The 15422-nt window shown below is 61.5% G+C and overlaps 2 protein-coding genes across 2 annotated transcripts; one reads left to right on the forward strand and one right to left on the reverse strand.

Moving 5' to 3' along the window:
* Positions 1-302: 302 nt before the first annotated feature.
* FNDC11 (fibronectin type III domain containing 11) lies at positions 303-3678 on the reverse strand. The gene is made up of 2 exons (XM_081148826.1): positions 3574-3678; positions 303-1826 (listed from the first exon to the last, which is right to left on the reverse strand). The coding sequence occupies exon 2, from the start codon at positions 1821-1823 to the stop codon at positions 843-845; it is 981 nt and encodes a 326-aa protein (XP_081004952.1). The 5' UTR covers positions 1824-1826; positions 3574-3678; the 3' UTR covers positions 303-842.
* Positions 3679-7435: 3757 nt separating this feature from the next.
* On the forward strand, positions 7436-14756 carry SRMS (src-related kinase lacking C-terminal regulatory tyrosine and N-terminal myristylation sites). Its single transcript, XM_081148827.1, has 8 exons — positions 7436-7836; positions 11200-11321; positions 11749-11915; positions 12542-12683; positions 12774-12932; positions 13445-13626; positions 13714-13870; positions 14000-14756. The coding sequence occupies exons 1-8, from the start codon at positions 7445-7447 to the stop codon at positions 14191-14193; spliced, it is 1515 nt and encodes a 504-aa protein (XP_081004953.1). The 5' UTR covers positions 7436-7444; the 3' UTR covers positions 14194-14756.
* The last annotated feature ends 666 nt before the right edge of the window (positions 14757-15422 follow it).

Consider the following 15422-nt stretch of genomic DNA (forward strand, 5'->3'; position numbering starts at 1 on the left):
GCACTGACATCATCTTCATCCAGAGTGGGTGTGTGCACGGGGAGGGGCACTGTTGGCCACCCCGGGGCACAGGACCACACTGTAGGGCAAGGACAGACTATCAAGGCAACATCAAGGGGGTGGTTGCACACATGGGGCTGCACACCAGGAATTGGTGGGGAGGGGCAAAGGGCTGGAGGGTGGATCAACCTGCAAACAGCTATATGCTGATCTGTGTCTTGGGGATACTCCATACCAGGTTCCCTTGCCTAGGACCCTCACCCACCTCAGGATGGGTGTGCAGATGAACTTCAGCTTCATTTGGGGAAAATATAAGACTTTTATTGTCATTTTAAAAAGAAAATGTCCTTTTGGCCTCAGGCACTTTGATCCAGATAAAACTGGGGCAAGAGTGCTGGGGCCATGACTGCCCCCAATGGAGTCTGGGCAGGACCTGGGGGTATCATCCCCTCTTGGGGAACCCAGCCTAGGAAGGAGGAAAGGTGGCCAGAGCCTGTGCTGAGGTCACATGGCTGGTTATTGTGATGGGGAGAGGCAGGGGCTGAAGTAGCCGAGCCCCTTGGAGCAGCTGTCATCGTTGCCGGTGGCAGCCAGGTGCCAGGGCTGACGCTTCTTGCTCCAGGGGTCAGCTGTCCTGGAATGTCCAGCCTGGGCCCCCCCACAGAAAAGGGAGTAGGAGTTGCAGGGGCCTGGGGCTCATGGGCGGGCTGGGCTGAGTCAGGAAAAACACTCATGTGGCTGCTGCCGCCCTGAGAATGTAAGTAGGTTTGCTTCTTTGTGTGCGTTTATACTCCTCTTTATTAGTGGATAAATATTAGAAAATCATCTCTTGGAAGCTGCGGTCAGGGGCGGCCCGGCTTGCCCAGCCGACTAGTGGCGAGCCCTTCAGGAGGCCCCAGCCTGGTCTGCAGGGTAAGGCTGTCCCTCCAGGGCTCGTACACGAGTGTGTAGCTCTCCGCCCTCTTGACGGTGAACTTATAGACACGGTTGGGCAGCAGGTTGTGGACATCAAAGGTGCAGGCAGCCACGGGGATGAGGCCGCGCTGCAGGTACTCCTGCTGTGTCCGTGGGTCCAGCAGCTTGAAGCGCAGCTCAAACTGTTCCGGCACTGCTGGCTGGATGGTGACAAACCAGCGCAGGGTGACCCAGTCCTGGTGGGCCACTGACTCCTTGCGGTCGAACATGACAGGCATCTTGGTGCTGAGCATGAGCCGGATGTGTGGGATCTTGGTGGCACCGACGTCAGACACCAGGCGGTGCTTGATGTGCAGACGTCCTGGCACCATCATAGCCAGGAAGTTGTCCATGACAGCTGACAGGTCTGCCAGCCGCTGCTCCACGAGCGCCCAGCCTGCCAGGAAGGGCCGCGGGTCAGGCGACTCGAGCAGGGCGTCCAGCTGGGCGCGGCCATGGTCCAACTGCTCCAGCAGGTCTCCAAGCAGCAGAAGCTGGATCTTGGTCTGCGCAGTGCCCACCTTCTTCATGCGCTGGAACTTCCAGGGGTCGATGAGCTGGAGCATGGTGCTGGGCAGCACCAACGGGTTCTGGTCGCCCAGGGCCAGGTGCTTGGGGAGGATCTCAATGTGGTAGGAGCACTTCCTCAGCAGCTCCATACGGGCATGGTGGCGCTTTAGCAGGTGGGGGCTCAGGTCACAGGTCAGGAACTCCCGCAGCGCGTTGCGGCGTGCAGTGTAGGTCCTCCAAGCCTCTGGCTCCAGCAGCTGCCGGTCCTCAGCCTCTTCCACCTCCTCCTGGTCCAGGAAGGACTGGGGACTATCCAGCTTCATCTTGTCCAGGCCCAGGCCTGTCACCTGGAAGCTCATTGTCTGGAGGGAAGGGTGGAGGTTGGGGCATGAGTGGGACAGCGAGGCGAGGCTGGCCTCTGCTACCCACCCGGGGCTCACTTGGGGTAGTGTGTGTGTGTGTGTGTGTGTGTGAGTGATTTCAGACCTATTGCCCCCCACATTGGGCCCCTTATACTTCCTGGGGGAGGATCTAGTGGGGAGCACCTTTCTCTGGAAGAGGCTGCCTGGAGGGCCAGTGGGAAGGCTGCAGAGTCATGAAAAGTAGGCATTTAGGGGCAAACACTACTGATGGTTGGTTGTGAGGACACAGGGCAAGGCTGAGACCAGGGCTGGGCTCTGGGGCCAGAATGATTTGAGCAGAAAGCCCAGCCACTGACCAGCTCTGTGGCCTGGCAAAGGCCTCAGGTCCTCATCTGAAATGGGGTAACAGTGTTCCTTGGGGCCACTGAGAAGACTCAGTGTGATCCTGTCTAAGCAGCATAGGACTCCCCTTGGAGACACCATGCCCTTCAGGCCCTCCATACTTCACTGCAGGTGCATAGCAGAGGGCCAGGCTCACCCCAAGACAGTCCAGTTGGTGACCAGGGTCAGCTGGGAGGCAGGGTGACCCCAGGCCTCAGATCTGAGTAATAATCATGCTGGCTCCCAGTTACTGAGCCCCTGCTGTGTCCTGGAGCCTCAAGTGCCTCACTGACTCCACAGGAAAGCCTGGAAGACCCTAAGATCCTGTCACTCCCACTTACAGATGGGTGCCTGAGGCTAAAATGCTTTGCAGCTTGCTCTCCATCCAGGGTTTGACGCCAGCCACTGACCCCAGAGCCTGAAGCTGTTTCTGGGCCACGACTCCCCCCAGGTTTCCAGCTTCGCGTGTCAGTGCACCCCATAGCTGGATGCAGCCCCAGCTGTGGCAGGCCGAAAGTCCACAAGGACTGTCACTGCAAGCTGGGGCTCTTTGGAAAAGGAGCCAGCCATCCCCAGGGTTGTGGCTTCACCTGGAAAAGCTCAGGTTGTCCCAGCAACCCAAGGATTAGGTGAGTTACAGGGTGACCCAGTAAGTCAAGTGACTTACCCAAGAAGCCACTGCTAAGTGACAGGGCAAGGTTGGGACCGGCTCCGTCCCTCCCCACAGGTCAGTCTTTGACCTTCCTGGGGCAGAGGAGGTCAGATCAGGTAGTGGGGTGAGGTCCCTGCCCAAACCAGGAACCCAGGACTTACGGCCTAAGTCCTGCTCTGGCCTCTGGCGGGAACTCTTGCCCCTGGATCTGAGTAGGGGTCAGGGATGTTTCCAGTCGCTAACAGTTTCCCAGGTGGAAAACCACAGACTGGCTGGTGTAAACTCCGAGGAAGGGTCTCCTGGAGCCCTGGCCCGCCTACCCAGAGCCCTGCCTTCCGGCCCTGCTGTATAACCCTGGCCCCCAGGCCCCCCCCCCCGCCTCCCCTCCCCCGCACCCCCTCCGGCCCGGCTCCCCCCCCCCGCCTCCCCTCCCCCTCCCCCCTCCCGCCCGGGCCCCCCCGCCTCCCCTCCCCCTCCCCCCTCCCGCCCGGGCCCCCCCGCCTCCCCTCCCCCGCACCCCCTCCGGCCCGGCTCCCCCCCCTGCCTCCCCTCCCCCTCCCCCCTCCCGCCCGGGCCCCCCCGCCTCCCCTCCCCCGCACCCCCTCCGGCCCGGCCCCCCCCCGCCTCCCCCGCACCCCCTCCCGCCCAGGCCCCCGCCTCCCCTCCCCCGCACCCCCTCCCGCCGGGCCCTCCCGCAGCCTGCCCCGCACGCACTTGCCCGGCCTCTGGAGCGCGCGGAGCCTTGCGGCCACTGTGCGCGGAGCCCGGGCGTCCGGCGTCGCGCCCGGCGCCCCCCGGGTTACCATGGGGATCGCCGGCCTCTGTGACGCCCCGCCCCGCCCCGCCGGGGGGCGGAGCCCCGGCTCGGAGGGCTGCGGGCGGGGCGGGGGCGCGCTGAGGTCCCGGGGCCTGGACCGAGGGGCCGCTGGGCTCAGCCGGCCTCAGCCTCGGGCTCCGCCGCGGGCCTTGGCTTGGGGAGCAGTTCGGGGGCCTCGCTCGCCTCCCGGGGACCCCGGAGCCAGCGCACGGGCTTCGAGAGCCAGGCTGGCTTAGGGTCCGGTCAGAGGGATAACCGGAGGCCGGCGGCGCTCAGGCGGGTCCCTGAGCCTCCTTGCGGACACAGCACCCCCTAGACCCGGCTTCTGGTTGGGGCTGCAGCCTGTGGGTTATTTCGAGGGGGCTCCTGCTGCACCCCTGGCTGAATGCCTCCCCGGGAACCCCTCGGTGGAGCTACTGAGAGGCAGGGACCACCTGAACTGCCAGGTGCTTGACGCTTGTCACCCTGGTGAACGGACTGCAGGCTTTCTCTCCCACGCTGGTGGCCCTGATCCTGGTCTGGATAAATGGGGTCACCACGGCTCCAGGAGCCCCTCAGGGGTGTTCTCAGCCCCTGGAGCCTCACCTGTAGTGGACAGCTAGGCTCAGGATCTCTAGGACCTCTCAGTCAGCCTGGGTCTCCCACCCACAGTGGTCAGTCTGACACCCCAAGACACCCCTTGCACACCTTGGGGACGACTGAACAGGCAGGGATGCCTCATGCCATCCTGTCTGCTCCCCCTCGGAGGTCAGTGGTGGAGCCCCTTCCAAGATAGGGTGTCTGTCCCTGAGTCCCCTCCCAGTCTGTTCTGTAGCCAGAGCCCCTCCACTGAATCCCACCCCTCTGAGTGATCCTGTCTTGGGAGGAGTCTTCCCCTGGCTAACTGCCCATCAGCCATCCTCAGGTCCAGGCCTGGGTGGAAGCCCCAGGAGGTGGGGCATGGGGAGGGTGCTGTTGGGGGCCTGGTCTGCCCTCCTTGCTCCAACCTGGGCTCTAACTCAACAATGAGAGCTGTTGTCATTTTTTGTTTATTTTTTTGTTAACCTTCACCCAAGGATATATTTTCCATTGATTTTTAGAGAGTGTGGAAGGTAGAGAGAGAGAGAGAGAAACATCAATGTGAGAGAAACACATGGATTGGTTGCCTCCTGCACAAACTCCAACCAGGCCTGGGATTGAATCTGCAACCCAGGTACATGCCCTTGATCAGGAATCGAACCTGAGACCCTTTTGTGCGAAGGCCAATGCTCTATCTACTGAACCACACTGGCCAGGACTGAGCTGTTGCTATTTAAGGGTCTGAGGGGCAAGGGCTGTATGGTTTGGAAAGGGGGGATGCTGTCTGAAGGTAGAGGGGAGGGAGATCCCCCAGCCCTGCAGCCCACCCGCAGAGGGGTGGGGCACACGGCAGCACCGCTCTGCGCCAGGTACCCTCTGCCTGCTCTTTGGCCCCACCCTTTTTTCTATTTCGTGTTCCTCAGCTAATTTTTTATAATTGAACTTTTAATTTGAGGTCGGTGTAGATCATGCCCAGTTGTAAGACGCCAGAGAGACACCAGGAACCCGTTGCCTGTTGTAGAAACTCCGTGTAAGATCACAGCAGGGTAGCGACGCCGCCTTCCAGAGGCAGGAGCCCCAGCCCCACAGGGACTCCACACCACCTTTTCTAGCCTTGCCGACTCCCCGCCCAGTCCCGTGCCCCCTTAGCCCTCGGCTACCGCTGCTCTCTGTGGAGAGCCTTGTATAAGTGGAGCCCTGCGGTGTGGAGCCTTGAGGACCAGCCTCCCTCTCAGCACTGTTCCTGCCCCGAAGGCTGTGTGCAGCCCCAGTCAGCCCTTCCTCTCTGAGCGACGCCCAAGGCACCGCCCTGTCTGTTTTCTGTCTCACTGGACTCTGTCTGCAGCCCAGGCTGTGCTGCCCTTGGCAGAGCGACCCTGGCCCCTGAGGGTGGTGAGTCTGGTGGTCTGGAGGTCACAGCCCTGGGGGAAGGGGGTGCACCTGAGCACAGACATCCCATCATGTGCCTTCCACACACATGAACACATTCCGTCCCATGGGATGGGACCTCGGGACACCAGCTTCAGCCTGCATGCTGGAAGGCCTCTGCTCACCCCAGCAAACCTAGCCTGTGTCCTCACTACTTCACTGTGAGCTCAGTGTTCTTACAGGCGGGGAAATCAAGGCACGGAGAGGTCAGCACCTTGCCTGTGGCTAGTGAGCCTGAGAGCAGGATTTGAACCCCTTTATCTGACCATCCCCAGTGCTGTGGGGGACCTCCACCTCACTCACATCCCTCCACACCCCTCACCCCCACCCAGCACTGTCTCCTTAGGGCGATGGCAGAGTCAGGGAGGGCCTGCCTTGTGTAGGGGCCCTGAGGCTGTGCGTGCCAGCCTGCTGGTACTCCCTGCAGAGCCCTCTGACCTGGGCAGCCAAGGAGCTTCTCTCCCTCTGGGGGACGGGCCTTCTTCGGACCCTTTGTCCTTATCACTGGGAGAGACTGAGAAGGGCCAGGATTCTTTGTAAGCTGGGGGGGGGGGTCCTACTTCCCAGCACAGGTTCCTGCTACAAAAATATCCTTGCTTTGACTTTGAGGAGGGATGGACAGAACCTGGTTTCCTCACCTGTAGGAGGAGGAAGACCCACCATGGCGGTCTTTGTCTGGGCCTTTTTGGGCTGCTGAGAGGAGGCCTGGGGACAGGCGTTGGGTCCTTGCCTGCCCTGGCTGCCAGAAGGAATGTGCTGAGTCCCAGAGGCATGTGGCTCTGGGGATGGGGAATCTTAGGAGGAACGTGTCCAGTGTTCTGAATGCTTGACCCCGAGTGTGGTCAGCATGGGTGGGGCCCTCCCTTGGCTTGAGGAGGCCCCTGCGGCCCGTGGGTCAGAGGCACAGCTTCCTACAGGAAGAGCCACATATGTCGATTGAGGAAAACCCATCCATAAAAATCCAGACTGCACTCGGGGGAGCAGGTGGTGGGTGGGGCTGCAGGCCTTCCAGTCCCCCTTACTCTGTATTTGTAAATACCTTCTTCTCAACACCCTCCCCCAACAGGGTGTCTCAGTTGTGTGGAGCTGCCCCTTGAGCCCCTTGCCCCCTCCAGTTCACTGTGTGGCTATACAAGCTGTGAACTACAGTTTATGAACTATGCAAGCTGTTCTCCAGGTGTGTGGCAGGGAGCCCCCAGGTACAATTCAGAGAAAAGGGTCTACTGCCTCTCTGAGGCCAGTCAGTGGACAATCCTTACGCCTGTTGGGGTCATTTCCTTTTTTGGGCAGCACCACCTCCTCCTGCCTGGGACTTGGGGAGGGGCAGAGGTGAGGAGGGGAGGGGCTACCCTGCCCCAGGCCCTGCCCTAGGCCCCACCCCAGACCCCACTCAGGCCCCCCCCCCCCAGACTGGTTCAGGGACTGTTCTTGCCCTAGCCCCAAGTGGCTCTGAAGACTGGAGGACAGGTCCTGCCCACAGGGGTCTAGGAGAGGATCAGCTGTCTGTGGCCTGGAGGGGGTGGGGGCTAAAGGGCCACCCTGCCCCCAACCTTGTCTGAGCACCAACCCGGAGCTGTACACGCCTGCTCTTGCTTGTGGGGAGTGGGGGGCAGGGGTAAGGGAGTCCTCTGCACTGACCTGCCACCCCACACCTTGCCCTAGCTGGGACGGGGTCAGCGCAGCAAGACTCCAGGCTCTGACATTTGCCACTTGCCGTCCCACCGGCCCTTCCAGTTTCTCCCTCCTCAGAAGTCCCCTCCCTTTCAGGGCCCTGGGCGAGGCATGGGGACCAAGCTCAGGACACACTGGAACATGGAGCCCTTCCTCAGGAAGCGGCTGTCCTTCCTGTCCTTCTTCTGGGACAAGATCTGGCCGGCAGATGCCCAGGACCACAGCATCCCTTGCTTCCCGGACCCTGATGCTGACTCTGAGCTGGAGTCCCCAGCCCCTGCACTCTGCAGCCCCCCTGCGCCCGGGCAGCTCTTCAAGGCACTGTGTGACTTCACTGCGCGGTGTGCAGGCGAGCTGAGCTTCAGCCGTGGGGACAGCCTCTTGGCCCTGAAGGAGGAGGGTGACTACATCTTTGCCCGCAGGCTTGCTGGCAGGCCCAGCGTGGGGCTTGTGCCTATTGCCTACTTGGCCAAGGCCACCCCGGAGATGCTCTCAGACCAACTGTGAGTACCATCTGCTCTGGGAGTCAGAAACAAGTGGGCTGAGCCTGGGGGTCGCCAGTCCAGGATCACGGTGGGGTTCTTCACCCACTCAGCAGCAAGTTCCTCCTGGCCCTGCCTCACAGCAGTGAACACAGAGCTTGGACCACGGACAGCAGTGACTCTTCCGGGTCAGGTCCAGCAGTAGGTCAGCTGGACAGCGTGTATGCCTGTCACACTGGACTCTGTCTGTCTGGATGATCAGGAAGGCCCTCTTACTCTCACACAGGGACTCAGCCCTGGATGGAGCATTCTAGGAGGCACATTCCACAAGGTGGAATGTGGTCACTGCTAAGTGGTCACTGCTGGAGGGCAGGGGCAAGGGTCTGGATGCTGTTCGAGTGAGACACACACAGCCCCTGTGCTCTTGGAGCTCCCAGTGAGGACATGAGTGTGCAGAGAGGCCATCGGACGTTCTCTTGTGCTCTGAGGGGGGAAGTGGTAAGGTGGTGACTGGGGGGTGGAGGGAGGCACAGCTAGGTCAGAGAGGTGCGTTTACCTGCCCCTCTCCCTCATCCACATTCATCCAGGCCCCCTCCACCTGCACTGGGCCAGGTATGGGGCAGACATGACCCTGGCCTTTGGGATTGCTCGGAAAGGGGCCCTTTGGGGAGCGGACACAGGTAGGGGGAGCACAGAGTACCTGAGGCACTGAGGGCAGCGTCAGTCCACAAGCAGAAAGTAGCCAGCGTGAATATCTGGAGGTTTGCACGCCAGTCATCATGGGAGGAAGAAGAGGGTGGGGGCTCTCCAGGAGGGCTTCTTAGAGGAGGTGACCTCTCAGCTCAAGCTCCAGGTCCATAGGACAGGGTGGTCTCCTGGAATAGCTGTGTGCCAGCTCTGAGCAGCGCCCTGCCATATGGTGGTGGACAGGGTCAATGGGCCTCAAGCATTGCACCCAAATCCTGGACACAATCCCAACCCATCTTTCCCCTGAATGCAGGGGGTCTTTAGCTGTGGTGGCCATTGCAACCTCTGATGTCTAGATGGATGGGGGGCTGCTAGGGCACATGGGACAGAGTTGCTTCCTCCCAGCCCCAACTTGCATGGAGGTGGTGTGCTGGGTGAGGTCAGGCCAGAAGCTGCTCGGTGAGCAGGTTGTGCAGACCTCACTCAGACACGGGCCAGGCCTGAGTCCTGGACATGTCCTTGTAGACCGGCATTGGGTCTCAGCCTCACTCAGGCCATTTCCAGTTTCTTGGGGGATTTGCAGATTGGGGGGAAGCCTGAGTGACAGGAAGGTGCCTTCTGGCCCCATCCCACGCCTGGGACCGAGCGGCCACTCCAATAGAGAGGGCACACAGTCACTGTGGGTGTGGAGGGCAAAGCCAGAGCCACTCCTGGGAAAGGCTGGCAGCGCTTGGGGGTGGGGAGGGGCTGCCAAGAGGAAGAGCTAATGACTATTTGCTTGGGTTGGAGATCAAAGGGCTGACCACACTCACAGGGTCATTAACCCCAGACACCTGTCCCTGGGCCAGACCAGCTTGGTGGGCCTGGCCCTCAACCTCCACGGTGAGGCCTCATTGCTCCCAAGCTGCTGAGGGCCCCTCTACAATCTTACTTCGCCCACGGCCCCATGCCCCAGGGAGGGACCCAGAGAACATCTCTGCAGCCCAGGGTGTGCACAGGATCTTAGCTTTTACTCCAGGCCCTGTGGCTACAGGGGAGGGCTGGGATGGGGAAGCCTCTGCTTCTCCTGGTCCCACCAGGCCCTGCTGTCCTGGGAAGGCCCGCTGTAGCCCCTTCACATCTGAGACGTTCTCCCTGGCTGGCAGGCCCCAGAAGGCAGGCCTGGCTGCAGAAGGCCCTCGGTGGGTGTGGACATAGTCTGACAGCCTCAAGGCTCTACCTCCTGTTCCCCAATCAAGGTGTTCCTGAGCTTGCTGCCCCACCACATATTGTCTCTGGGGACCCATGTAAGGTCCACCCACGGGTCCTCGACTCTCCCCCGCCTGTCCTGCCTACTGATGCTATTTCCCAGTATTTCCCAGGCCTCTGCCTTTCTACCCACCAGCACTCCACCTCTTCTGTCTCTGATTTGCTCTCTCTCCATCCCAGTCTAGCCCCATGGCTCTGGCCACATTGGTTTTCAGCCCCCTCCCCACAGCTCCCCAGGGTGGGCACAGGTCTGTCTCTGTCTCCTCCTGCCAGGTCCTGTCTTCACCTCTGGCTCCAGCAGCACCCACCTACACAGCTGTGCCCACTTGGTCCCATCTTTTCCAGGGCACCCCACCTTATGTTGACTTGCTTTGAGTCATGCTTTGGGCCCTCCAGGTGGTCTGAGAGCCAGGTCCCTATGCTGTCCCTTAGGATGGACGAGGGGCTGTGCTCATAAGGCTGCCCCTGAACATCTGTGGCCCCCTTGGGGGCAGGCCTCTTGCCACTGAGTCCCCAGGAACCTCAGGTATCAGGAGGCTCCAGGAAGGGAAGCTATCTACGGTATGAGGTTCCCCAATGTGGGCTTTGGGGAATAGACACAGGTGATGGAGTGGCGCCAGTAGCCACACCTGGCCTGACCCAGGTAGAGTGCTGGCCCAGATGGGTGTGAGATGAGTGGGCCCTGCCCCACCCCAAGCTCAGATGTGGGGGTTCCTAGTGTTTGGGAATCCTATACAGACTGAGGAGTGGGTGCTTGGGACCCCTGCCACCCTGGTGCTTGGGGTGGTCTTCACGGGAGCAGCTCTGTATGCAGAGAGTGGGGGGCTTAGGCTGGCCTGTGCTGGGCAGGGCTCCTCAGAGGTGGGCACTGGATGCTTTGAGCCTCCCCAGTCTCCCACTCCCAGCCTCTCCTGACCACCTGCCCAGCCAGACTCAGGCCACCTCCTTTAGGGCCTTCCCAGCTGCTCCAGGACTGAGGCTGCTTCTCCCACACCACCTATGACATCGCAAGGTATGTTGGCCAGGCCCAGCCAGGTGGCACCCATGGTCCTCCCCGGCCACACCTGCAGCCCAGCCTATACACCCAGACATCATCAAGGTGCCCTGGTTCCCAGTGGACCTCTCGCAGGGACCCAGCTTTCTTGAGTTCGGCAAGTTTGGCCTATGGCCAGGCTAACTGTTAGCCTGTGGCCAAGGCTGTGGTCACTTTGTGAGCAAGACTAATGGAGAGCCTGTGGCTGAGGCGAGTGGACAGTCTCAACTGACAATGTCACTGCTGGTGCCTGTCAGTTCCATGCTGGCCCAAGAGGTCCTTCTGACAACTCTGGAGGCCCAGCACTGAGGGCCAGGGCTTGGGGCACAGAGCGGGCACATGGGGCCTCTACCAGTGTGGGGCAGGGGGCACTAGGGCTGGACCTACCTAGTGACTGCTACACTCGCCCTTAGCAGCTGGTACTTCAGTGGCATCAGCCGCACCCAGGCCCAGCAGCTGCTCCTGTCCCCGGTCAACGCTCCAGGGGCCTTCCTTGTCCGGCCCAGTGAGAGCAGCCAAGGAGACTACTCACTGTCAGGTACAAGGGCCCCTCATGCCCCTGTCCCCGTGGGGCACCCTGTTTAGCTGCCACCAGGCTAGAACACTCCTGATTTCAGGGTCCTTGCCCATGCCTAGCCCCACCTAGGGCCTGACAGCGCTCCCTGCTGGTGGCTTCAAGTGTTCGTCCTCTTGTTCATGAGCTCACCTGCTCATCTCGTCCTTTCCCCATCCACCTCTTGGACTCTCTCACTTGCCATCACCCACTGAGCACCCACTCTGTGCTCTGTGTACACAGCTGGCAAGGGCCCACTCCAGCCCCTGTCCGCTCCTCCGGCCTGTAGCTTCCCACATTCCCTCCTCCTCCATGAGGCTCCGGCCGTCTCAGGCCCCAGGAGGGTGGTAGCAGTCTCCTGGCTGCGGTGGTGCAGAGTCTGGACACAGCCTCCATCTCTGCACCCTCCCAGTCCGGGCCCAGGCTCAAGTCCGCCACTACCGCATCTCCACGGCGGCTGACGGCAGCTTCTACCTGCAGAAGGACCGTCTCTTCCCCAGCCTGGAGGAGCTGCTCACGTACTACAAGGCCAACTGGAAGCTGATCCAGAACCCGCTGCTGCAGCCCTGCGTGTCCCAGGTGGGTCCGCCCCCGCTCTGCCACCTGCCCAGCCCGTACTAGGCCTCACACACTGCCCAGAGGGTGAGCGGGGATCTGATGAGGCCCGAGAGCCCACACCTGGTGAACCCTCCACACTCTGGTTGGGGCCCTGCCCTGAGGCTGGGTCTGCTCTCACCTGAGAGTCCTGGATGGGAGATACCAGGCACTGCAGGCAGCAGTGAGGAGGGCAGGGGTGAGTTTGGGGCACGTCTGGGGAAGATGCCCTCAGCAGCCCCAGACTCAGGGCAGAAGCTGTGGGAAGAGATGCTGATCCCGAGGATCCACACCTGGGCTGGAGCTGCAGTTCACCACCACCATCCCAGAGTGGCCGTCTTGCCGAGGGGCCAGGGCTGTGACCCAGTTCCTCTGGTCTCATAATGACAGCCTGACTGGGGCAGTAATGAATGTTTGTGGACAGATGTCCTCCCCCAGCAAAGGCCCTACTTAAGTCTGGAAGCAGTCAGGGCTAGGCCAGGGGAGGTCAGCACCTGGCACCCCTTGCTCCAGCCAGAGCCAGCATTGAATATGTGCTAGGGCGGAGGCCCGTCCCTGTGTGGCTCTGCCCTGGGCACAGGCAGAGGCACTGAATGCCCCCTCCCCCACAGAAGCCCCCTGAGCAGGATGAGTGGGAGCGGCCGCGCTCAGAGTTCGCCTTGCAGAGGAAGCTGGGCGAAGGCTACTTCGGGGAGGTATGGGAAGGCCTGTGGCTCAGCTCTGTGCCCGTGGCCATCAAGGTCATCAAATCAGGTGGGTGAGGCCCTGCTGCCTCTGACTCCTGGAGCCCCAGGCAGCCCTTGGTGGTATGGGTGGGTCCTGGAGTTGCACCCTCTCCTGCAGCTGACATGAAGCTTGCTGACCTCGCCAAGGAGATCCAGACACTCAAGAGCCTGCAGCACGAGCGCCTCATCCAGCTGCATGCCGTGTGCTCCACCGGCGAGCCTGTGTACATTGTCACTGAGCTCATGCGCAAGGGCAACCTGCAGGCCTTCCTGGGCAGTGAGTGCCAAGCCCTGCTGGCAGACTGTCCGTGGGCACATGACCTCTTGGCCTAGGGACAACAACACCTGCCCCCCTCTGGCACAGGCCTTTGATGGGCTCCAGGCCTTGTTGCTGGAGGCTAGATTTTCTGTGGCCCAGAGGGCTGTGATGGGCGGGGTCCAAGAGCGGGTTCAGAGCCCCTGGTCTGTGCCTGGTCTGGGCCTTGTGGAGGGACAGTCAGAGCATTGGATTCCAGGCTGGGCAGAGTGCAGGTGGGGGTGGGTCTGTCTGCATCACCAGCCCCTGAACAAGGTCAATATGGATTCAGCCCAGCCCGGTGTCCTCTCCCCACTTTGGCCCTTCTTTGTCTTTGTCTCTGTTGGGGACCCAGGCCAGGCTGCCAAGGAATAGCCTGTCCCAAGCAGTCACTGTAGCCGCACAGGGTGCACCCTGTCTCAAACAAGGAAACTGAGGCGCAGAGGGTAGTGACCTGGAAGAGGCCCATCCCCTGACGGTTGGCTGCCCTGCAGGCCCTGAAGGTCGTACCTTGAACCTGCCTGTCCTGCTGGGCTTTGCCTGCCAGGTGGCTGAGGGCATGAGCTACCTGGAGGGGCGGCGCATTGTGCATCGAGACCTGGCCGCCAGGAACGTGCTTGTGAGCGACAACCTGGCCTGCAAAGTGGCTGACTTTGGCCTGGCCCGGCTGCTCAAGGTCAGTGCTGCTGACCCTGCCAAGCCATGGAGCAGGTGGGAGGGGAGGGCCCACTTCACCCATCCCACCATGGTGTCCCTTCACCAGGACGACGTCTACTCCCCGAGTAGCGGCTCCAAGATCCCTGTAAAGTGGACGGCGCCGGAGGCCGCCAACTACCGTGTGTATTCCCAGAAGTCGGATGTCTGGTCCTTCGGAGTGCTGCTCTATGAGGTGTTCACCTATGGCCAGTGTCCCTATGAAGGTAGGCAGCCAAGCACACCCTGCCCTGGGTGTCCCTCACCCCTGAAGGGGCACAAGGCTTCCAGGCTGTCCCCGTGGCAGGGCCTGGCAAGGGCTGGGGGAGGGATCCACAATGACTCCTCCTCTCCAGGAATGAGCAACCACGAGACGCTGCAGCAGATTGCAAGGGGGTACCGGCTGCCCCGCCCGGCCGCCTGCCCTGCCGAGGCCTACGCGCTCATGCTGGCGTGCTGGAAAGGCAGCCCCAAGGAGCGGCCGGCCTTCGCAGTGCTGCAGGAGAAGCTGGGCACCATCCACGGGCGCCTCCACCCTGCCCTCACGTGACCTGGGGCACTGGATTCCAGGGCTGGGCTACTCCTCCCCGCAGGCCTCCTCCTCAGGACAGTGTTTGCCTCAACTCATACAGGGGTATGGGACCGCCAGCCTGCAGAGCCCTGGTCATGGGCCTCACGTGGTGACATGCACACGTGTGTGCATACCGGCCGACATATGCAGATGCCCACCCACTCAGAGAGGAGAGGGGCTGGCATCCTCTGCTCGGTGTAGCCGTGTTCCTGGCAGGGGTAGAACTCAGCAGAGAAGGCCAGGTGGAGCCCGTGTTTCCTCCCGCCTCAGGGAGCCTGGGTGGAGAAGCCCAGAGCCTGGCTGAGGTCCCTTCCAGGGTCAAGAGCAACAGGTGTGGCTTCCTAATTTTCTCCAAAGTCCCTCCAGGGCCTTGTTGAAGGGCCTGATGCAGCGGCTCCCAGGCTGACCCCAGGTACTGGGTACACGCGAGGATGAAGCCACCATCTCCCACATGCACACTGCTGCCTGTGTGCCGACCTGTGTGCTCAGGGAGGCAGTACCCAATAAATAAGTGTGGACTAAGTGAGACACACACAAACATGCGTCATGCACGGATCTCAGCCCCCAACCAGAGCAAGAGCTGGAGCTGATGGGTGGTCTACCAGCTGGTTTATCATGGCGGAGGGAGAACTGGCCCCCAGTGGCCCAGGCCCCACCCTAGGGCATCTTGGTGCCCAGAGCAAGGGAGCCAGAGGCACATGACCTCCTGCAGGAGCTGCGTGAACAGCCCTTTCCATCCCACTGGGCTGGGATTGAAGGGGTGGGTGGGGGACTGGGTCAGATCACAGGAAGGTCAGGCTGATGGCTGGGTGGCAGTTTTTGGGGCGGGTGACCCTTGTGGTCAGGGAGGCTGCCCCATCTCTGCCTCGGCGGTGCAGGCCCAGGTGCCAGTCTGACTGTGCAGTGGACGGGGGTGCCGTTGGAGGCAGGCAACTGGGCGACAGCTCTCTGGGGAAAGGAAGCAGTGTTTCCAGAGCACACCTGCCTCCAGCACACTGATTTCAGGCCACAGTTGACATCAAATGAGGAGGTGGGTGCCGGCACCCTTGGGCCTTGCTCACCCTTGCCCTGCTCCAGTCACCTTGGATGGACAAGCAGAAGAGCAGCAAGACCGGGCGGGTGGGGTCTGCCCTCAGGGTGCCCGGCCTCCACCTTTCTGGGAGCCCCACGCTGGCCACCCTCAGTTATACCACTGATCACAGGCCTCT

The sequence above is a fragment of the Miniopterus schreibersii genome, assembly GCF_964146895.1.
Source record: "Miniopterus schreibersii genome assembly, chromosome: 10".
NCBI lineage: Eukaryota > Metazoa > Chordata > Mammalia > Chiroptera > Miniopteridae > Miniopterus > Miniopterus schreibersii.

Bases quoted from the DNA above. Each gene is read 5' to 3' on its own strand.
- FNDC11 (XM_081148826.1), bottom strand. From the start codon at position 1,823: ATGAGCTTCCAGGTGACAGGCCTGGGCCTGGACAAGATGAAGCTGGAT.
- SRMS (XM_081148827.1), top strand. From the start codon at position 7,445: ATGGGGACCAAGCTCAGGACACACTGGAACATGGAGCCCTTCCTCAGG. The intron at 11,322-11,748 runs GTACAAGGGCCC...GCACCCTCCCAG, and splicing joins AGGAGACTACTCACTGTCAG to TCCGGGCCCAGGCTCAAGTC. The intron at 13,627-13,713 runs GTCAGTGCTGCT...TCCCTTCACCAG, and splicing joins GCCTGGCCCGGCTGCTCAAG to GACGACGTCTACTCCCCGAG.